Below are 23,162 nucleotides of genomic sequence, written 5' to 3'. Positions count from 1 at the left end.
GGCAGGCATCGATAATCATTTGTAGAGTGAGTGAATGAACACAAGCCTCTGGTGACAGTAGGGGCCTATGAAACACAGAGGAAGAGCACGTCCCCCCGAGTAGGCAGGTCAGAGAAATGTTCCTGCAGGGGGCAGAGCCCTGATCCAAGTCTGAAAACACCAGCAGGCCTTATTCACAGAGGGGTGTGGGGAAAGGCATTCTAGGCAGAAGGAACAGCATGAGCAAAAGCCCAGAAGCCTGAGACAGAGAGTGCGTAGGGGGAAAAATCAGTAGTTTAAGGGGCTGCCCAGGGCTCCCAGTTTTTGGTGTAACCCAGTGTTTCTCAACCTCCTTTTCATTATTGCCTCCTAAGGAAACTTTTTAGACATTCTTTTCCTTATTGTCGCCCTCAGGCAATTTTAACACTCTTGATACACTATATAGTTGTTTATGTTCTGTATGCATATCTGTTTTATGTTATAAAGTCAGGTTTGTTGTTGTTGTTGTTGTTTTTGCCTCTGAACTACCAAATTTTGCCCCCCCTCGGGGTGATACTGCCCCCTGGAGAATGCATGGGATAACCCACAAGAAAGGCCTCCTCATGTTCCTTCCCTTCCTCTCCAGCAGGGGGCGTCACCCCAAATCCCTACCCCGCCTCCCCACCCCGAACCAGGTCTCTCGGCTGCCGTCTTGGTTCTGATGGATTTTTTTTCCAGCCATCATTGAGAAGAAGACCAATGACCTGCTGCTGCTAGAGTCCTACAGGCGGATCCTGGAGATGGAAGGGGCAGAGACTGAGGTCCCGCCACCATTTGTCAACCCTTTCTGGGGCGGCTCTGCCCTCCTCAAGCCTGCAGAACCCATCAAGGTCATCCCCCCAGTGTTTGGGGCTGACCCCTTTGGCGACAGGTTGGATGAAGGTGAGTTCTCTTCCTCCTGCGACCTGCGCATGTTGCTAGGAGACCTGTGCCGGTGAGAGTGTGCAGGCTAGAGCCTCAGTTTCCCTTTATGAGCCTCGTGGGCCCATGTGTTCCATTGGGTTCCACCGGGGTTGTGGCCCTTGACTGTTTCCCCGGGGGATGCTTCTCCTCAGGGCGCAATGAAGATCCTGGAGTTTAGTGATCCTGGATATATATATATTTTTAAGCACTACTTTGTGACCGTTTCAAATGAACCTTAAAATGTCCACAGTTTACAAACTGGCAAATTGCAGGCACACGAGGTTCCCTGATCCCATCTGTCCCCCTCCCGCTATGCCCCTGGTCTTACTCTACCCTTGGCCCGCCCCAACCATGTCCCCCAACCTCATGGCTGAAGCGGCTGTGACTTGGCTGGTGACAGAAGCAGATGTCTAACTGTGGCGCCTGGGGCCAGGCTGTTGACCTTCCCGCCTTTCTGGGGCTGAAGCTCAGGACGCTCCCCTCACTGTGGGAAGCAGCCCTTCTCTCTGGAGGTGGGGAGAAAATCGGCCACCTGGGTTTTGGAGGGCAGTGTGGTCACAGGTGTGGCAAGCCTGAGACATGGATACACCTGTTAAGGCCATAATCTCACCCGCACAAACTGCTCCTTCAAGAAACCTTTACTCAAGGGTCCAAGATGAAAGTAGGACGATGTTCACTGCAGCCCCAAACTGGAAGTGACTGAAATGCCCACCCATTAGAAACTGGTTACATGATACCCTCTAGTTCCATCCACGTCGTTGCAAATGAATTCAGTTCACCCATCCATGCAATAGGAATACTGTGCAGACGTGGAAAAGAACGCAATGGGACAATATAAACTCTCACACACAGGGAATATCAATTATATATATAATTGTAATAAATATGGATTATAAGAATATATATATATATATATATATATATATATATATATATATTCAGTAATTCTCAACCTGGGGTGATTTACCCCTTAGGGGACTTTTGGCAATGTCTGGAGATATTTTTGGTTATCACATCTGGGAGGTGGGGGGTGCTGTTGGCATCTAGTGGCCAGGGATGCTGTTAAAAATCCTCCCGTGTACAAGACGGCCCTTGACAACCCTGATGTATAATGAGGAAAGAGATGTATATAATGAGAGAGAGAGTGAGAGAGGAGGAGGAAGAGGGAGGAAGGTATCTTGATAATGCATATAAAAACAGGGTTTTATAGGCTGACTTACAGTGGGTACTTCTGGTGGTGATTTACAGAGAACTTTGCATTTCTAAATTATTGTCATTCTGTATTGTTTAAATTTTTCTTTTACAATGATCTTGAGCAGCTTTAGTAATCAGAGAAAACTGGATTTTTTAAAAAAAGTTGTCCCACTTCCCTAAGTAGCACTTCAGGTGTGCAGGTGTGTCAGGGACTGGGGGAAGTGTGCCAACACACAGGTGCTGCGCGCACACACACACATACCCCCTCCTGTTTGATTTAGTCGAGGCAACAGAAACTTAGCAGGAGTGAAACCTGGGTCTGGCATTAGCCACCTTAGCACAGCTTCCCTTGGCCCTTTGAGTTCCTAAAAGGAGGGTGGCAGGGCGCAGTGCTCGTAATGCTGCCCGCACAAGGTCAGGAACTTGCAGATGATGTCTTCACTTCTGCTCAAGGGAATGTTGATAATCATTGCGTTCTCTTAGCACTAGTCTCTATGGCTCATATGTATGAATTCGAAGAGGCGCCCCCTCTGGACAGATTGAGAAAAGGGGCCCCTTCTGTGCGGACATGGTTTGGCAATCAAGTAGGGGTTGGATTTCAGCCCATTCATTCACCTGTCTCCACCAGATGTCTGGGCAGTCTACATCCTGAACGACTGCACATGGTAGCCCTGTCTCTTTGACATTAACCTAAACTCACCTTCACATCCTCTTCTGGGAGAAAAAAAAAAAAATTATTGTCTGGGCATCCCTGTGCGGTATATCTCTATTAATGTTCTTCCTCCCTGAACCTCAAGAATGCTCACCCTCCACTCCCAGCACGGTGGAGGGACCCCAAACCGGGCTTGGACATCCTTGCCTTGGGCATCCATGAACGGGGCAGAGACGCACTGTCCCTGGAAAGGAAGCTGCCTACGCCCACCCCATGCTGGGTTTGACTTCCGAACTCCTCACACAAATCCTTTCTTTGATACAGTGGAGCAGGCCCTGGACCACAGCAGCCTTCGGCAGCTGGTGCTCAGCAACTATACTGCGAGAGAGTTTCAAAGCAGGGACTTAGACAGCATACCGGAGAGGGGTGATGATCTGAGGCTCAAGAAGAAGTTAGTGATCTGAGGCGGATGGGGCTGCGTTTGTACCTTAACCAGAGAAAATAAAGGTTTTGTTCCGTAACCCTAGTGCCTCCTCACACGCATTACAAAGAGACTAGACTAGGGTTCTGGGAGCCACCCTGGGATGGAATAGAGAAATTAGAACAGAAGAGCTGAGACAGGAAGCAAGAGTTGTAGGAGGTTACCATGGCTCCTGAAACCTCCCCCCCACCCCCGAGATTGTGACCAGAACAAACCACTAGTACCGCTGAAATTAGAAATTAACCTTATAGTTAATGGATGTGATTCTTTGCTGAATGAGCCATAGTCTTAGAATGAATGTGAGGCCTCTTCCTCTTCATTTCTCATGGGGCCCGTCTAAGCACATCTAAGGGAGAAATATTCCAATGGCATCCTAAAGGAGAGGATGTCATGGAAGCTAGGCTCTACAGATGCTTGAGCTCTTTGAAGAGAAGGGCTTTGGTCCTCTAGTTAACATTCCACTAAATCGTGGCCCTTCATAGAAATAGTCCTGAGTGGCTGTGAAGGTCTATTTCAAATAAAGAGTTATTAAAATTCAATAATAATGACAGCAGGGACATCACTTGCTCATACTCTGCCTTCATGGGAACTAGCAAAGGATCTTCCTTATTCAAGGCACTTCTGTCAGAGAAACACCGCGAACAAATACACAACATCCTGTTTATTTGAACACAGCTTCTGGATGGATTTCCATCTGCAGGATGTGTGGCCACCTGGTATCTATATGCCCCTGAGGCTGCAAGGAAGATGGAGGTGGATAATGAGGCAGCCACAAGCTAACAGGCCAGTAGCAGGGATGGCAGCATTACTGGGCAAAGTGAGAGGAGAGCAGGGACCACCCCTCCCCACCAAAGACAGGCCCAGGGTTGGGTGGTGAGCCCCTTTCAGTCCTTCTCTTCCCCATGGGTGATGATGTGCACCAGGTTCTTATAGTCCAAGTTGCCAGTCACATCAGGGGGGAAGGCGGCGAACATCTGTTCAATCTGCAATGAACCAGCAACACATACTGAGCATGACGGGAGGGGAAGCGAGAGGGACCGCTGGGTGTGGGCTTGGTCTCCGGGCAGAGGCAGAGGCAGCAGGGCTGTGGTGGGTGTGGAGACACGACACTCAGGTCCCCTTCCAGGAAGGCCTTGTCACTCAGCTGCTGCAGAGAGCTGACAGCCCCAAGGTCATGGCCTTCCTGGGGCAGCCCACAGCCAACTGATCAGTGTGGGGCCCAACTTGGGACCTTTAGAAGGGTATGCTAGCTCTAGGGCTCCCTGGGAGGTGGGGGGAAGCCAAGACACTCTTTGGGCCTGAACTGAGGTTCAACATCTCCCTCCATGCCTCCCCCATCGGCCTTGTGCTGACCCCATGGGCCATCCTGCAGGGATGTTCCCAGGAATCCAGCCTGTAGTAGCAGGTAAAGCAGGGATTGCAAATGCAGGTGTACAAAGGGGCTAGGCAGATTGTGTAAGGGAGCAAAGGGGGGCCTGTGGCTAAAAGCAGACACACAACCAATCTACAGGGGCAGCAACTGGGCAGAGCCAGCTGAATGTTGTCGAATGGGCTAGGAGGTCACGTTTTTTGAGAGAATCTGACTCCTTGAGGGAAATGAGAAATCTAGATTTTTTTTCAACATGTAATTTCCACATTTAAAAAGTATTGACTAGTTATTTTTTAAAATACCTATTGGCCAATAATTGCTAACACATTGTCCTTATCACATGCTTCAGCACATTATGCATATTAACTGGTTCAATCCTCACAGCGTACTACCAGGAAAGTTTTATTACCATCCCCACTTTACAGATGAGGGAACTGAGGCACAGTGGGGTTAAAGAGCTTGTCCCAAGGCACCAAGCTGGTAGGAGGTGAAGGCAGGCTCTTTTAAGTGCTTGAGTTTTAGGGGGAAATCTAAATACAATTTTTAGTGAAATGTGAAACCTCATGCCATCAGGCCTGAGAAGGAGCTATTTTTAAATATTTCATTAATAACATTGACAGGACTATTGCTTATTGATACAGGACTTTGGGTGAATTAGCAAAAGTGCCCCCTTTTCCACCTGCCAGAAAAAGTCATATATACTGCTTTAAGAAAAAAATAAAATTACAACAGGACACTTTACTGCCATCTGCTGGAAAACAATTGCAACAAATAGATACTCTGCAATATTATTTTATGAGTACAGCATCCAGAAGAATTGCACAGTGCGGAACCTACATGACTGTATGTGGCACCCTGCAAGGCACCCTCACTACATCAGGAAACTGGTGCTCTAACCAGGGCTCCGTGCACTGTGAGGAAAGTAGCCCTGGAGTCAGACTGACCTGGCTTTGAATCCAGGCCCCAGAGTTTAGCATTGGTGGTGTCCTTTAAGGCAAGTGACTAACTTCCCTGGGCCTCAGTTTCCCCAACTATAAAATGACAATAATACTAGTCCCTACCTCATAGAGTGGTTGAGAGAATGAAATGAGATGGGGGCTCAGTAGCAGGTACTCGGTCAGTGTGGGGCCAGGGGTGTTTTAGGAAAGGGGGTAACACGGGAGCTGGGGTGCAGTATGTGTCCAAGGGGCCATTACCTCCTCTTTCGAAAATCTCTCTGCCTGCGTGGTCAGCATCTCCCGAACGCTGCCAAGAAAGAACAGCAGGTGTTGGCACTAGGTGTGTGTATGGGAAGCAGGGGACCCCCATGTCTCCCCCACACATCCCACTCACTAATCAGCCTTGAGCACCCCTTTGCCTTCGGGGTCAAACACTTTGAATGCGTTGAGAATGGTCTCCTCGGGGTCTGCCCCTGAAACAGAAAACAGGGTTGAACATGCCATGGGTGGCCGAGAACCCATGGTACTCCAGGAGGCAGGGCCCAACTCCCTCCAAAGATGGAAGGGCCAAAGCCAGGCTGTTTTGCTTGGAGGAAAGGCCCTGCCTTCCTCTGAGCACTGAACCTTGGTAATTGGAAAGAGTGGGCTGCGAATCCAGTCATTTCTGAGCAAACCCAAACTCAAGCGTGGATCTAGATTTAGAAAGACAGAGATTCGAATCCTGGCTCCAGCATTTGCTAGCTCTGTGGCCAAAGACAAGTGGCTTTCCATCTCTGAGCCTTAGACCCTAGGGATAAGAAGAGAACCTACCTCCTAGATACTAAACGAGGTAATGCATCCAAAGTGCGTGGCATGAGGTCTGGCTCAGGGTGAGCCTTGGAGCAATGGGAGCTGCTGCTTTTTTTTTTCTTCCCCCAGTGTTACTCTGCCTTCATCTTCTGCCAACCTTTGTCTGCCCTCCTGGTGCTTTAGTTCATGCCCAAAGATGAAGACACGTAAAGACACACAGAGATGCACAGATGCAGTCAAACATACACAAATATACACGTATGGACCTACACATGAACTTACCCTTAAGTTTCTCCCCAAACATCGTTAGGAACACAGTGAAATTAATTGGACCTGGAGCTTCCTTGAGCATTTCATCAATTTCCTCATTTTTCACGTTCACACGCCCTAGGGCAGGAAAGACACAGTCAGGGCCCCCCCAGGCTGGGCCGGAAACAGCCGTCAGGACCCTGGCATTTGCCCTCGTAATTCCATTCGAGGGAATCTCGTCTAGGGACAATCAGAGAAGGAGTGGGCGGGCCAGATTCACTGGAAAAGATGTTCTCCACGGTGTTATTTATGATAGCCAGACAGCTGGAAACAACCCACACATCCAATGGGGAGAGGGGCTAGCTACTTTTATAGTGGTGTCTTCAGAACCTGGAACATTTTAAACAGATCTCTTTTTTTAATTTTTTTAAAGATTTTATTTATTTATTTGACAGAGATAGAGAGCCAGATCTTTTAACTTTTTACTTAAATGGGAAATGTTCCTATTATAAATTTTTTGATTTTTTTTAAAAGATTTTATTTATTTGACAGAGAGACACAGTGAGAGCAGGAACACAAGCAGGGGGAGTGGGAGAGGGAGAAGCAGGCCTCCAGCTGAGCAGGGAGCCCGATGTGGGACTCGATCCCAGGACCCTGGGATCATGACCTGAGCCGAAGGCAGACGCCTAACGACTGAGCCACCCAGGCGCCCTGTTCCTATTATAAATTATCCCTCTCAGCTGGAGGTGGGAGAGACAGATCAGAATCACCTGGAACTTTTTCAGATTATACCAGCTGTAACCCACACAACCTCGGAGATTCCAACACGCCTGTGCTATAGCCCCTGCCACGAGTCCACGTTGCACCTTTGTGCAAATTTTTAAAAGCCACCCCTTCTTAAGATAATTTATGTTTTAAATATAAAAATCTACGGTGACTACAGACATGAATAGTAATCTGTAAAATGGTGTAGTGCACAACCTACACAGCTGTTCCTGGAAGCCCTGAGTTCTGGGAGTGGGAGTGGAGTGGGGGTGAGTGGTGGCGGGTTGGACACATATTTTGAAAAAGCTCCATACACTTGTGCTCACACTGTTGAGATGTTAAATTTAAAAAGGTGAATCCAAAATAGAATGATTCCAATCTTAAAACAGCCACCACCACCACAACAAAAAAAAACCTCACAAAAAAACAGATGTATCTAGAAAAGATTTGGAGGCTGAAATGTGACAGTGGGATGTGACCTAGTGGTTAAGTTTTCTTCTTTATACTTTTCTGAATTTTTCAAATTTTTCTATTGTGAGCTGGCATTGCATTCAAAATCACAGAAAAAAATTATTTTAAAAGAAAAATGAAAGATATGTGAAGACACTTAAAGCCTAAACACTTTGCTGTTTTCCGAAGTTTGTCTTAAAGGCCAACCATGATTGAGCCGTTTCTTGAAAAATGACAAGCTCTTGACCTTTTCAGTGGTCCCACCTTCTGCCCCTCAGGCAAGTGGGATAAGGAGACCCTCCTGCACGCCTAGCGGGGTGGGGGGCACATACCAAGAGCAGCAAAGGTATCCCTCAAATCATTCTTGTCGATGAAGCCATCCCTGTTCTGGTCCATGATGGTGAAGGCCTGTGGAAGGGGGCGGTTGGCTGGTCAGCCCAGGAGAAGTTGGGTGGAGGAGCCCAAGAGATTGGGCTATGGACTGGGGGAAATGGGATTCTGGGATTCAGGGAGCACTGAAGGACATGAGATCAAGAATCAAAAATCGGAAACATCTGGCCGTTCCTCAAAATGTTATGCATAGAGTTCCCGTAGGAGCCAACCATTCCACTGCTAGGCGTCTACCCAAGAGAATTGAAAACACCTGTCCCCACAGAAACCTGTGCCTGAGCGTCCATAGCAGCTTTATTTACAATAGCCCCAACCTGGAAACGGCCCACATATCCATCAACTGATGGATGGATCCACCAAATGTGGTCTAGCCACATAACAGACCACTACTGAGCAAGAAGAAGGAAGGAGATCCTGACACCAGCTACAACACGGATGAGCCCTGACTCAGGACACTGAGTGGAAGAAGCCAGGGCAAAAGGCCACGTGCTGTATGGTGCATTTCTACGAAATGCCCAGAACAGGCAAATCCGTGGGGACAGAAAATAGATGGGCGGTGGCCAGAGGCTGGGGGAGGGGGAGAGTGGCTGCTAATGGCTCAGCGGTTTCTTTCTGGGGTGAGGAAAATGTTTGGAAGTTAGTGGTTATGGCTGCACAACTCTGTGACTTCAGTAAATAAGCACCGATTGTGCACGTAGCTAACAAAGTGAATTTAGGGTTGTGTGAATTACATATCTATGAAGTTGTTATTTAAAAAATCAAGTTAATACCTGGGGTCTCATTCCCTACCCCCACCCCACCACCAAAGCCCAGTTATCTATAAAATGGGGCTGGTAATGTTTCCCAGGAAGCGCCCATGAAGGCTCCCAAGAGCCTTGTAAATGCCCTGGTCATTTTACAAATGACTTATCTCCATGTTTTTGTTTTTTTTTTTTTTGAGTTCTTTGCAGCTGGTTCCTGAAAGTATTTGCACCCCCCTCCACGCCCCCCAGCAACTGATCTCATTCCAGAGATTGGGACAGGGTGAGGGGGAAGGGGCAGCAGCGTCTTCTCCCTGCAAGGTGATAATTTCAAGTTCAGATACAAATATTTTGTCCTGGGAATTCTTTCCCCTGGGGGCCTGTGGGACATAACATTCCTATGATCTAAACTTTAGTGAGGACAAAAAAGTGCAAGTGTTCGTGTCCCACTTGGAAGCCCCAAATGGTTTCCTCTTTGATACAGAACACACGGGCCTCTGCAGCATATTTTCCTCTAAAGGCCCAGATGGGAGTGTGGATGACTCAGTGTGAGCCATCACGACTGCTGGAAAATTAATTTAGAGTCTATCCTTCTAAGCCTGCGGGCAGTGGCTTAATTTGGCCTAATTGGTACTTAGGTTTACTTAATAAGGCACACTCCCATAGAATGCGATGGGGTTTCCACCTGGCTAGTGTTCAACAATGGGGGACTATATAATTTAAAATCCAAGAGATACTCTTTTTCGTCTCTCAGTTTGGCAGAAATGATATTTTAGGCTATTAATACCCAATGTTTGGAGATACAGGGGGAAAAGGCAATTTTTCCTTTTGAGGCTGATGGGGGTAGGGATTAGTACAGCATTTCTGGAAGGCCAGCAGTCCTGGTTTTTAGTTCCTTTTTAAAAATGCCTTTGACCCAGCAGTTCTGCTTTTAGGAATTTACCCCAAGGAAATAAACAAAGATGTGTTATTCATAATTGTAGAACAGTCTAAACAAAGATCACTTCCAACCATAGGGAGTGGTTTCAATAAATGATAGAAAATGTTGCTGAGGAATTGCTCAAAGAAAAATAGCAAAATAGTTTAAAAATAGTTTAAAAGTATATAGGCGTAATACAAAAACGACTTGAAGAATGGATATCAGAATGTTAACTGATTATCTCTGGGTGGTAGAATTGTAGGTCGTTTTTATGTTCTTCTTTGTGCTTTTCTGAATTCCAGCCCCCAACATTTTCAACAAGAAACGTGCTTTACTTTGACAATCGGCAAAAAATATTAAAAATAATTTCTTTAAGCGGTTCACCCACGTCTTGAGACTGGATCTGGGATTGTTTGGAGGATAAAAACTTCTAGCCCAGAGGTCCCTGCAGGGAACATGGACCGAGGGAGCACTCCCTCTAACAGGTGGGACTCTCCATCTGGGCGGATGGTTCAACAGCTGCACCCACCTCCTTAAATTCCTGGATCTGGGTCTGTTCAAACATAGAGAACACGTTGGAATTGGCGCCTTCTGCTCTCTTCTTGGCTTTCTTCGGTGCCTGGAGAGGGTCGGGGGGGGGGGGGAAGCATCAGTGAAAAGAGTCAGAAGCTGGGAGCTGGAGAACTAGGTGAGGTTGTCCATTTCTGAGTGAGCCTCAGCTGCTCATCTGTGAAATGGGAGTATGAGGCCCACACTCCTCTCAAAACAGTGATACGGGAGGGATCGGAGGAAAACGGAATCACGTGTCTCAAAAGCACGCTGGTTCTGGTGGATAGTCAGAGATCGTGGGTCCTGCAGCACCTCCTTTGCAAACTAGGGGAGGTGGAGCTGCATCTCTGGGGAAGGAGGCAACACTTTCAGATCAGCCCCAGCAGGATCCAGCCGCCTTTGTTTCAGGACATTTCACAAAATTTCAGTAATGCACAGAAGGAGAATTGATTGGAGGGGGGACACTGTCAGGCTCTCTAAACCATGAGGAATACCCTTACGAAATGACACTTTTTCAGGGTGTTAAAACCCACTGCTCCCCCCACAATTCTCCTTTGATCCAGATGGCAGTGAAATCTCCTCTCCGAATTTTCTGTCCTTGCATATGGCAGACAGTGCAGAGAAAAGCAAGTTAACCTGTGTCCCCACCCCACCCCACCAGAAATAGAGCAAATGCTTGAACGCCGTATATACAGGATTTCATTTAACCCCCAGGCAAGTAGATGCTATTTTTTGGTAAAGATTTTATTTATTTATTTATTTATTTGAGAGAGAGACCGAGATAGAGCATGAGAGGGGAGGAGAGAGAGAGCAGCATACTCCCCACTAAGCAGGGAGCGTGATGCAGGACTCGATCCCAGGACCCCGAGATCATGACCTGAGCTGAAGGCAAACGCTTCACTGACTGAGCCACCCAGGCACCCCACAAGTAGATGCTATTACTACCATAGCCATTTTACTGGAGAGTCAGCCTGGGCTCAGAGAGGTTGGGTTGCTTGCCCAAGGTCACACAGTCACAGAAAGGCAAAACTGGAGTCGCACTTGGGGCAGTCTGCCTCCAGAGTCTGTGCCCCTAACCATTCCCCCAGGCTGGCTCTGATTCGGTGGCTTCCTGCTTTGGGAGGGGGACACCTAACCAAACAACACGGGGAGAAAGGTTTTAAATTTGCAAGTTCAAAAGGTGAAAACAAAAAGATTCTTTTCCCCAGCTGCCTGAACAAGAGAAAAGAATTACAATTTGATCCTTAAAAGCGTTCAATCCCATTTTGCAAGCCCTGGGAGTTATTGATTCCTAGAGAGGTCAGTAGACAAGCCATAAAAAAGCCAACTCTCTTATTTTGTTTTTGCGAGTCCCTGGGAGCTGCTGTTATTGGGAGCTGCCGTTATTTGTGGCTTATCGGGGCATTGATTGGGGTTCCTCTGTGCGCACACAGCAAGCACTGCTTTTTTCAGCAGGGTCTGGGGCCCTCAAAAGCCACCTTTCTCCCCCCCCCCCTCTGGTCCTCTGCTCACAGGTGCAGTTCCCCCCCCACCCCCAACCCCTGCAGCATCACACCTCTCAGAGCCCTTGCTACTCACCATGGTGGAAAGGACACAACACTGCTTCCCCAGAAGAATCCCTCAGGCTGCCCAGCTCTCCTCGGCTGGGAAACAATAAATACTTCCTCCCCATGTTTAAAAATAACCCCATGACCACTTTTGGCAGTAATAGGTGAGGCGGACACCACCTAAGGCCCCCCCACCCCATGCCGTTCTTCTGAAGTAAGGGGAGCTCACTCGCCACCCGGTGACACATGAGACCCAAAAAGGCATTCAAGGTTAAAGAGACAGGCGGCTGGGTCACAGGGAGAGATGCTGCACACTTTCGGCAGCCCTTGGGCGGGAGGCACTTGCACTTGTCAATTTTGAGAAAGAAAACGGCAGAGAGGAGACTGTTAAAATTCTCTAACGTGAGCAGGGTCCCACCCAGGGCCTTTGCACCTGCACTTCCCTCTGCCTGGAGTGTTTTTCCATCAGACATCTTCGAGGCTCCGTCCCTCACCTCCCTCAGATCTTTGCTCAGATATCACCTCCTCAGTGAGATCTCCCCACCACCCTGTTTAAAATAGCCACTCACCCTCTGCCATCCAGAATCCCTTCTCTGCTTTGTCTTTCTGCAGAGCACTTATCACTTCCTGACATACTGTGTAATTCACTTCTTTATTTTGTTCAGTGTCAGTGAACAGTCGGCTCAGGGAAAGCAGGGTCCTTTTCAGTTTTCCTCACTACTCTCTCCCTGGCTCCTAGCTCGTGACGGGCGTACAGCACCTGCTCAATGAATACTTGTTGATTGAAGAAATAACATCTTTCACTTACTGAGCACTTGCTACGTGCCAGGCACCATGTACACGTGTCTCACGCTCATAGTTAATTTTCCAGACACCCTCTGGAGTAGAGACCACCTTATCCTCTGTGTCACCAGCACTCATTCCCCCCCCCCCCACTGTGTGCCAGGCGCTGTGCTAGTGTGAGGGAGAGGGCTGGCAGGTGACAAACTCCCTGTCATGACACTCTTAGTAAGGAGTAGATGGACAAAGATAAAGACATGCATAACCCAGATACTTTCAGGTAGTAACACATCTTCCATAGGAATGAGATAGAGAGGTGTGGAAGTCACGGGCAGGGGCTGCCTCCCGTGGGCTCGGGGGTCCTCTCTGAGCAGAGACTGGGAGAGAATGCTCCTAGCAGCGGGGACAGCAAAAGCCTCGGAGGGTGAATTGGCTTCTTTGAGGAGCAGAAGGACCTGTGTGGCTGGAGCTGAGTGAGTGAGGGGGTTTGGGGCACAAGGTGAAGCCAGAAAGGCAGGTGGGGCAGATCACAGCCTTGGGATTTTACACCAGATGCAAGGGGGAGCTATAGGGGACTTCAGAGCAGGAGACCCTTTGTCTAACCAGTCCCGGGGCGGGGCTGCCAGTGCCCTGGGACATACTGATTTGGGGAGCAAGGCCGACCGTGGAAGGAGATCCTATCAAGCAAATCAATCCACAAATATCTTCTCAGTTGCTCTGATGTTCTAGAACCTTCCATGGGTGTTGCTGGGAGGAAACCGACAAGATTCTTGGCTCCCAGGAATGAACAAACTAGTTAATAAAGGAATAAGGCAGACTCTGTCCTCCTGGACTGAGTGGGGGTTGTTAGAATGTCTCCATTTGACCTGAGAAGGTTTGAGGCAGGAGGGAGTGATTTAGCCCTCAGGCTGGGAAGTCAGATGAAATTGCATTTGAACCTGAGCTCTGTGTGACCTCAGGCAAGTGACTTCACCTCTCTCAGCACATAAAGTGGGAATGAGAAAAGACCTTCCTTATGAGGCTCTGCGCAGGGCAAAAGGAGATGAGGCCCAGAGAGGCATCACTCACCTCCCCTCTCAGGTGAAAACAAAATTCAGTTTTGAGGGCACAAACCCAGGAACCATTTATTGCTGTGACGAAAAAAGATGTGAACTTTTCTCCTCTTTCCAGTCACATGCGGGTCACAATTACCCATGAGCATCTTCTGACAGAATCTTTAATAACAAAAGGTGTGTTTTTCTGTGTGCATACAGGTGTGTATACACACACACCAGAGTGGGCACACACACACACACACACACACAAACATGCACAAATCCATGTATTTGTGTGCATACGCGGAGCACATAATTCGCATGCACACTCACGTGCACACTGGTGCACACACCCATGCACACTCACACACCCATGCATGTGTGCACGGATCAGTCAAGAAGAGCTTTTCTGTCCAAGATTCTCTGACAACACCAGAATAAATGTTTCCCTAGCTAATAGGAACACCATGGATTTTCGTTAAAACACTTGTGTGAGCAGTCAGTAGCTATAAATGGCCAAGTAACATGGTTGTTGCAGCTGCAGTGGATGGGCAGAATGCATGCTGGGGGATGGGGAGCCCCTGGTTCAGGGGCTCGGACAGGCTCAGGCCCTCCAAAGGCAGGTGGGTGTATAAGTGTGCCTCTGAAGGGCCACCCATACAGCTAGTCCCCCTGAGGACATATTTTTTTTTTTTCAACTGGATCTTTGGGAGGGATGGCGGGGGAGAGTTCTGGCTGAGGAGCTAGAGGTGCAGGGTCTCAAACAGGGCACTAAACTTCCTGGGGCCTCAGTTTCCTCATCTGGAAAATGGAGACCATAATAGTGCATAATCCCTTAAGGCTACTGGGGGGACTGAGTGAGATTATGTGTGTCAGGCAGATTCTGGGAACATGGCGGCCTGAATAGCATGGAGCCCCATGGCTGCTGGGACTTAGGGCCCACAGGATGTGCGTCAGGCCTTGGGCTCTGTTGAGAGAACTGGAGACCCAGAGGTGCCCCCCCCCCGCCAGTGTGTTGGGTCACCACTGAGGAGTCCTCTGGAGCCCTGGGACAAGGTCCTAGGAGTGGAGAATCTGGGAAGACTTGAAGTTTGGGTCTATGTAGACTTTCCGGGGTTTCAGCATCAACCTCAAGAGAGCATTTGAAGAGACTCCTGGGTGGCTTAGTTGGTTGTCTCCCTTCAGCTCAGGTCAGGATGCCAGGACCCTGGGATCGAGTCCCGCATCGGGCTCCTTGCTCAGTGGGGAGCCTGCTTCTCCCTCTGCCTGCCGCTCCCCATTCTTGTGCTCTCACTCTCTCTGACAAATAAATAAATTAAATCTTCAATAAATAAATAACATCTTAAAAAAAAAGAGTGCATTGGAGAGAATGGGTGGGCTGGAGCCTCTCTGGCCTCAAGGGTGGGGTGGTTATATCTTACCTACGAACCATAGGCTCACAGGGCCCGAGACCCCCCTCGAGACCCTCCACCTTTCTACTGCCTGTGGGATTCCTCCAGCTGAGAAGTGTCCCCCGACCACACAAATCCCATGGAGCCATAGAGAAAAATAACTGCCCACCTGAGGTACTCAGAAGCCAGGGAAGGATGCTGGGCGGGCGAATCAGAATAGCAACTTCCAAAACAATCAGAAAACAAACCCAGTGTATTCATTTCCTATCGCTGCTATAAAAATATTACCATAAATTTGGTGGCTTAAAACAGCCCCAGTTTACTATCTCCCTGTTCTCAAGGTCAGAAATGGAAACTGGGTTGGCAGGGCTGCATCCCTCCTGGAGGCTCCAGTGGAGAATCCTTTCCGTGCCTTTTCCAGAGCCTGCCCACATTCCTTGGCTCATTTGTTAGCCACATCACTCCAGTCTCTGCCTCCAAACTCTGATCCTCCTGCCTCTCTCCTGTCTTCTAAGGATCCCCTGGGACTATATTGGGTCCACCTGGATAGTCCGAGATCCTTCCCCAATTGCCAGATCCATAACCACATCTGCAAAAGCTATGTGAGCTAACATATTCGTGGGTTCCGAGGATTGGGACGTGGACATATTTGGAGAACGTAATGCTGCCTACGTACCACATCTACGTACCACGTCTACGTGCCACGTCTACGTGCCACGTCTACGTGCCACGTCTACGTACCACATCTAGAGAAACACAGCAGCTGGAGAAAACAGATCATCAACCGCTGAGTAATATTAATTACAACAATAAAACTTAAGTTAAAATTCACGGAACTATACACCAGAAAAAGGTCAATTTTATTGAATGGTAATTTAAAAAAAAAATTACCCATTGACAATTTTAAAAGAAGAGGTGAGGAGAGGGGAAAAAAATGTAAGTAGTGCTTACAGATGTACTCTGTTTTTAAAAAAGAATGATTCTGATCCCCAATTCAAAGGATATTAATTACTTAATTATTTTTTGAAGCCTTACTGTGTGCCAGGCCCTGTTTTCAGGGCCTGATGTATATCAGTAAAACTTCATTCAGGTAAGCAGAGGCATGCGTATAAGAAGTTTAAATCTGAGAAAAGTGGGTATTTATGTTCAACTGTAATATGGCACAATGTTCTCTTTTAAAAATGTAGCAGTGTATATTAATTTGGTTATTTTTTAAAAAACCGAGTGTGTGGTTTACTCCATAAAACTAAAACAAACAAACAAACAAAACTCCTAGGGAAATTCAAGTGAAATTCTAAAGTGACTTCCTGGAGCTTTAAGATCTGATTTCTAAGCTAAAAATTAAGTGGATGAATAGCAAAAAATGGATGGTTCCTATTGCAATCCAAGTACAAGGTTTGAATCCAGGCCAGCTTGCCTGTGTGATCTTTTGCAGTTTCTTCTGAGTCTCAGTTTCCCCATCTGTAAAATGGGGATAATTATAGCACTCACCTCAAAGGGTTTTCATGAGGCTTAAATCAGATAGCCCATTGTAAGGACTCCATAAATGTTAGCCACTGTGATTGTTTTGGGGTGTTTGACAGTTAGACCCCTACTTGGGGCCAGGAAGTTTCCAACCTTTTCCCAGGCCTAGGGGACAGGAATCTGAAAGGGAGACAGTCTTTTTTCCATTGACCATTTGGAGCCTCACCATGGTGTACCATGGAGCGTCTCAGGGTCAATGTCTCCATTTGAACTTGGATTTAATGCCTTTGCCTGGTTGACTGTGTTTTCAGTGGGTGGAAGGGAGGCTTGGAGTGAGGGGGACAGGTAAGGAACATTTGAATTCCTATAAGGCTTTGATTCCCACTTTGCTAACCACTGCTCCTGATGTTCTTCTTCTTCTTCTTTTTTTAGGTTTTTATTTTTTTATTTATTTGAGAGAGAGAGAGCACGAGCAGGGGGAGGGACAGAGGGAGAGGCAAGCAGACTCCCTGCTCAGCAGGGAGTGGAAGCAGGGCTCTCCTGATGTTCTTCTTTACGTTAATATTTTAAATTGCAGGACCACCTGGGTGGCTCAGTTGGTTAAGCATCTGCCTTCAGCTCAGGTCATGATCTTGGGGTCCTGGGATCAAGCCCCATGTTGGGCTCCCTGCTCAGAAGGAGAGTCTGCTTCTCCCTCTCCCTCTGCCCCTCCTCCCTGCTGTGTTCTCTCTCAAAGAAATAAAATCTTTAAAAAAAATTTTTTTTAATTTCAAAATGATGCAGGGTCAAATAGGCAAAATGAATCTGTGAAGTTCCTGGGTTTAGCAAAAAATATAGAATGCCCAGTTAAATCAGAATTTGAGATAAACAATGAGTAATTGGGAGCTTGGGGGTGTTGGGGATGTTCTGTATCTTGATCTGGGTGCTGGTTCCACAGATGTAATGTTTGGGAAGATTCGTGGAGCTGGACTTCTCTATCAGTGCCCTTCTCCATGTTACATGTCCATAAAAAGTTGAATCGATGCTATGTGAATGAGTGCATTCTTAATATAAAACAATTTGAAATACTACGGAAATATAGTGACAAAAAGCTTTCTTTCTATCATTGCAGCCAAATCCTCTTTGTGTGTTTGGTATAAAGTCTTCCAGACTATATGTTTTTGTTTGTGTTTTGTGTTTTTATAATTTTTTATTTTATTTTAATTCCAGTCTAGTTAACACAGAGTGTTCTATTAGTTTCAGGAGTACAATATAGGGATTTAACAATTCTGTGTATTACTCAGTGCTCATCACGATAGGTGTGCTCTTAATCCCCTTCGGCTCTTCCCCCACCCCCCCACCTACCTCCCCTCTGGTAACCACCAGTTTGCTCTCTATACATAGTTAAGAGTCTGTTTTTTGGTTTGTCTCTTTTCCCCCCTTTGTTCATTTGTTTTGTTTCTTAAATTCCACATATAAGTGAAATCATATGGTGTTTGCCTTTCTCTGACTGGTTTATTTCGCTTAGCATTATGCACTCTAGATCTGTGTTGTTACAAATGGCAAGATTTTGTTCTTTTTTATGGCTGCATAATACTTCGGTGTATAGATGTATATACACAAATACGCATACCACATCTTCCTTATCCATTCATTTATCAGTGGACAGTTAGGTTGCTTCCATAATTTGGCGCTTGTGAGTAATGCTGCAATAAAATTTAGAGGTGCGTGTATCCCTTCAAATTAGTGTTTTTGTATCTTTGGGTAAATACCCAGTAGTGCAATTGATTACTAGATCATAGGGCAGTTCTATTTTTAATTTTTTGAGGACCCTCCATCTGTCTTCCGCAGGGGCTGTACCAACCTGCATTCCCACCAACAGTGCACGAAGGTTCCTTTTTCTCTACATCTTCTCCAACACTTGTTATGTTTTCCAGACTATATTTTTAATTGTTTGCTTTTTTAACTTGAGCTGCACCTGTGGGAAAGTGCATGTCTCTTAAGTGCTCAGGGCAACAAGTTTTTGCCTATGTTCACACTCTGTCACCACCCAAGTGAAGACAGAACATTCCAGCTCCCAAAGCTTTCCCTAGTGCCCATCAACATCCCACCCTCCGCTGTAACCTTTTTTTTCTTTATCTCTAGCACTGTAGATTCATTTTGCCATTGTAGAATTTCATAGCATTCCTTCTAGACATGCTTGAAACAAAATTTTAATGTTAGAATTCACAGAAAAATTGCTACATTCCTATATACCTCTCACTCAGTTTCTCCTAATGTTAATCTCTTATGTTACGGTGGGACATGGGTACATTACTATTAACCAAACTCCAGAGTTTATCTGGATTTCTCTGATTTTTCTACTGCTATTCTTGTTTCTGTCCCAGGATACCATATTGCAATTCCTGACTATTTCTCTCATTTGCACATACAAATATACATTTTTCACATTGATATCATACCACACACATACATACACATATGAATACACTTTTTCCCACAAATGGTAAGACATACACACAGAGACCACCTGGGTCTTTCCACTCCAGGATTAACTTGGAGACCTCGAGAGGAGTCCCGGGCCCTCACCTCACTAACGAGATGGGATGCACGTCTTCCTCTCTGTGGCCCATGGAGAGGCTGGGGGCAGAGCCGGGTCACGCGGCTGGCACACTTAATACATGCTCTTTAGAACACCAGCTGAGCAGGGATGCCAAGAACAAAACAAAGAAAAACTCCGCAAACTTTTTTTGGAAAGGATTAGATATATTTTTAAAAAGGATTAAAATAGTCATCGTGGGGGGAAAATCAGAACATTGTGGGATGTTCTTACGCTAGTTTGACCATTACGCACTGTTTTTATCTTTCATTTTATATGAGGCCGTGGGAGTCAGCGTCTTTTCTGTTTTTAGGTATTTTAGAAGTTTTAATCCAGCCCCAGCTGGGGGCATTTTAAAATTAATTTCTTTTGTAGGGTGCTTTTTCCTCTCTAGCTCCTGGATTGCAGATGCAAGCCGTTATGACCCACCTTGTAAGGTAAACAGGAAAGCCTTCTCCATATGGTTGTTTTATAAAATTCTTTGGCAAATTAAATGAGTTCATCTATTAATATCAGTGATTTAAAGAGTTAATCTAGTAACACGTTAAAATTTAGGACAGAGCCTGGCGCAGGAAAGTGCCAGATACGCGCTCACTGGATACGATACCACTGGAAGTAACTGGCTTAGCAGGTCAACTTGCCTTGAGGTCGTGCCCCTTTAAGGGGGGGGTGGTGAAGTCAGCCATCTCCAGATAGAACAAAGGCATACCAGGCCCTGCCAGCCCGAAGCCTGGTGGCTGATAGACTCTGTCATCAAGTGATAGCGCCTATCTCCCAGTGTCAGGGCCCCCCAGGCGTCAGCGGGAGCTACTAAGTGGGAAAGCAGCTTCTCCAGCAAGTCAGACGTGGGTGGACCAGGTCTCGTGCCCAGGGGAGACGGGTCAGCCTCATTAACGAGACCCTCACTGTGTGCAAAGTGCAATTTGGGCAAGCAACATCAGCGCTGCCTGCCTCGGTTTCCTCATCTGTGAAATGGGGATAATAGTGGTCCTTACTTTAAACATTCTTAGGAGGTTTGAATGACTATGAGTATAGGTAGCTGATACTTAGAAAGTGCTAGGACACTGCTGGGCACACAGGGAGTGTTCAGGAACTGTCAGCTCTTATTCTTGGCTGTCACCTGGGTCCAGGGAGATAGGAGTCAAAGAAATAACATGATCAAATACGAATTCATTTTTTCTCCTCTTCCACTTCCCAACGCTTTTTCTATTAATGACTTTACCACTCTTTTAGGCACCCAGACCAAAATCCTCAGCCATCTTGATTCTGCCCCATTGGTGACAAAGTCTGTCTATTCTGCCTCTAGAATGTCTTTTTTTTTTTTTTTAAGATTTATTTATTTTAGAGAGAGAGCTTATGCACGAACAGGGGGAGGGGCAGAGAGAAGAGACAGAGAGAGAAGCAGACTCCCACTGAGCCACCCAGACGCCCCACCTCTCGAATGTCTTGCACATCCGCTTCCTCCAGTCCTGTCCCAGGTCTGGCCTACGGTAATAGATCTCAACTGGTTTGGGGCCTGTCCTCTTATGACTTTCTACACCTATCTTTCACATACCCCCAGTCTAAATACTTTCCTCCATGCCTCACTCTGATGATGACCAACACACGTTCCAGAACCCTCAATGGCTCCCCACTACGTCGGGAAGAAATCTCCCCTCCTTGGCTCAACAGTGAAGATCTTTTACCACTTGACCCTGACCTAGCAGAATGGTGCGATGATTGAAAGCTGGCTTCCAGGTCAGCTCCTCCACTTCCTTAACTGTGGGGCCCTGAACAAATGACTTAACCACCATAAACCTCAGATTCCTTACTTGTTAAAAAGGGAAACAGTGGTGCTGACCTCAGCAGATTGTTTTGAAAGTAAAACTAGAAAATTGTGATACTAATGATAGCAGCTAACATTTATTATGTGCTTACTCTGTGCCGGGCACTGTTGCAAGTGCCGTCCACATGGCAACTCCTGCCGTGTGTGTGAGTGGCTTTACATAATGCTGGGCACAGAGTACCTGCACCATGAGTGTGTGCCTATATGCACACACACATGCATGTGTGTGTATGTGGTTATTATGGTTTACTTTTCCAGCCTCATTTCCTACTCCAGCCCCGCCCCACCCCCAACCTGCTAGGGCCCTCATGCAGAACTCTTGTAGGAGGATGCTCTGTGGCACCTGGCGAATATGCTCATTTTTTGAGTTTTTCCTCCTTTCAGGAAGGCTTCTTGGTGGAGAAAGGACACACCTGAGCTGGCTGAGTACAGCAGGCGTGTGTTGGCTCCTGGAGGGGATACTAAGTCTGGTGGTGGATCCTTACGGGTAGGTAGTAAGGACTGGGGATAGTAGGCCTGCCCCCACCATAGCTGCCACACAGCTACTGCCCCTTGAGCTTGCCAATCTGAGGTCCCCAAATATACCGGACTCTCGCTTATCTAGAGCTTCCCGTGTGACCGGGACTGTGCTCAGTGCTCTGCCCATCATATTAGTTCATCTTCAAACAACTGTAAAGAAAGTACTGTAAAGCTGTAAAGAAAGTACTGATATTAGACCCATTTTCCAGATGAGGAAACAGAGGCTCAGAGAAGAGCAGTCAGTCTGGAGGGCCCCACTGCAAGTACCTGCCGGATTTTGACCTAGAACGTCAGGCTCTAGCCCTGCACCTTTCCCCACCCTGATATTCTGATTTTAGGGCTTGGGGATCCGGGCCCCAGCTCCCACTGCTCTCAGGGAGCCCAGAGGTCGGATCTGGCCCCAGGCAGCCAGACAACCCCTTGGTGGCTTTTTCTCTCTTGGTATTTTTAGCTCTTGGTCATCTGCCTTGTCTGTGTGGGGGACAGAAGCACCCAGACAATTCCATTTTTACTGGTGCCCTTCAGATGCCCGCCTGCCCACACCCGCCCGCCCCGCGGACTCAGCTGTCTTAGTGGCGTGCCTGGCATTCCGGGGGGCATTGTTCCTCTTGGTGAGGCCCAGATTCCAGCAGCAGCTGCTGCCCCAGTCTCCCGCCACCCCCACACCAGCTTTTCCGCACCCTCCTCTGCCCGCCTGTCAGAGCCCCTTTGCTGAGGCCGGGGCACTGTGACAGCCAAACCTGTCAGCATGGCCCTGCTCTGAGCTATATAAAGGTCGTGCTCCTGGCTCATTAGTCATCCGACCTGAGGTTCTCAGGTGAAGGACCTTTCAGCATGCCTTCAGCTAACACACAGCTTTGCAGGCCCGTGGCCCCTGTCCCTTCCCAGCACAGACATGGGTGTTCACGGGACTTTGATTCTGGAGAAGGATTCTCAGCCTCAGCTCTATTGACATTTGGGGCCAGATCATTCTTTATTACGGGCAAGGAGGCTGTCCTGGGCATTGTAGGACACGAAACAGCATCCCTGACCTTCACTCAGTAGATGCTAGTATGCCAGTAGCAACACCCCCCGCCCCCGGCCCCGCCCTCTGGGACAACCAACAATGTCTCCAGACACTGCCAACTGTCCTCTTAGAGGGGAAATTATTCTGGGTTGAGAACCACTGACCTAGAGAATTATTACTAGGATGAGAGAGAGGGGTTCCCTGCCAGTAGAGAGTTTGAGGGTAGTTTAGGGGTGCTGAAGTCCACCGACCACCCTTTGCCCTTCCTCCTGGTGTCTCCTGATCATAGGGAAGAAGGGTAATTTGGAGTCAGGTCTGGGATAGAATGCTCCCTCTGCCACTTGCTGGCTGGATGAGGGAGGGCAAGTGGCTTTTCTTTGAGGAACCTCTCTTTTTTCATCTGTGAAATGGGTTGGGTAAGAATACTGACCCCATTGGGGGGGTCCTGTGAGGCTGCATTGAGATCATGTTGAACAAAATGCAACTTTGTTTTTGCCTTCCTATTTCCCAGGGTAATCTAGCCTGCCCTTAGATGAAAAGGCAAGACTTTCCTGCTCATGACTTTTCTGCTCACTCTTAGGTAAAGGACAGCCCTATGGCCATTTAATCCCC

At 47.4% G+C, this 23,162-nt stretch overlaps 2 protein-coding genes across 5 annotated transcripts in view; one reads left to right on the top strand and one right to left on the bottom strand.

The window, feature by feature from the left end:
- Positions 1-15,749, top strand: part of CCDC63 (coiled-coil domain containing 63) — a 48,003-nt gene extending 32,254 nt beyond the window's left edge. For 2 of the 4 annotated variants that reach the window (XM_073880953.1, XM_025889773.2), the window contains 2 exons: positions 697-900; positions 3,092-3,288. In XM_073880953.1, the coding sequence (XP_073737054.1) occupies positions 697-900; positions 3,092-3,231 (344 nt within the window). In that variant the 3' untranslated portion in view covers positions 3,232-3,288. Of the gene's footprint in view, positions 1-653; positions 901-3,091; positions 3,289-15,673 lie in introns of those variants that run through there. The other 2 variants (XM_073880952.1, XM_073880954.1) reach the window with 2 other exon arrangements.
- Positions 3,895-12,094, bottom strand: MYL2 (myosin light chain 2). The gene is made up of 7 exons (XM_025889790.2): positions 11,985-12,094; positions 10,387-10,476; positions 8,141-8,216; positions 6,627-6,731; positions 5,950-6,028; positions 5,814-5,862; positions 3,895-4,231 (listed from the first exon to the last, which is right to left on the bottom strand). Exons 1-7 carry the CDS (start codon positions 11,985-11,987, stop codon positions 4,133-4,135), a joined length of 501 nt encoding a protein of 166 aa, XP_025745575.1. The 5' UTR covers positions 11,988-12,094; the 3' UTR covers positions 3,895-4,132.
- Positions 15,750-23,162: the final 7,413 nt, after the last annotated feature.

The sequence above is a fragment of the Callorhinus ursinus genome, unplaced genomic scaffold (assembly GCF_003265705.2).
Source record: "Callorhinus ursinus isolate GAN/ISIS: 27379988/994484 unplaced genomic scaffold, GSC_fseal_2.0 scaffold41, whole genome shotgun sequence".
Classification (NCBI taxonomy): Eukaryota; Metazoa; Chordata; class Mammalia; order Carnivora; family Otariidae; genus Callorhinus; species Callorhinus ursinus.
Note: the sequence above shows the minus strand (reverse complement) of the source record. Positions and strands in the feature narration are given on the sequence as shown.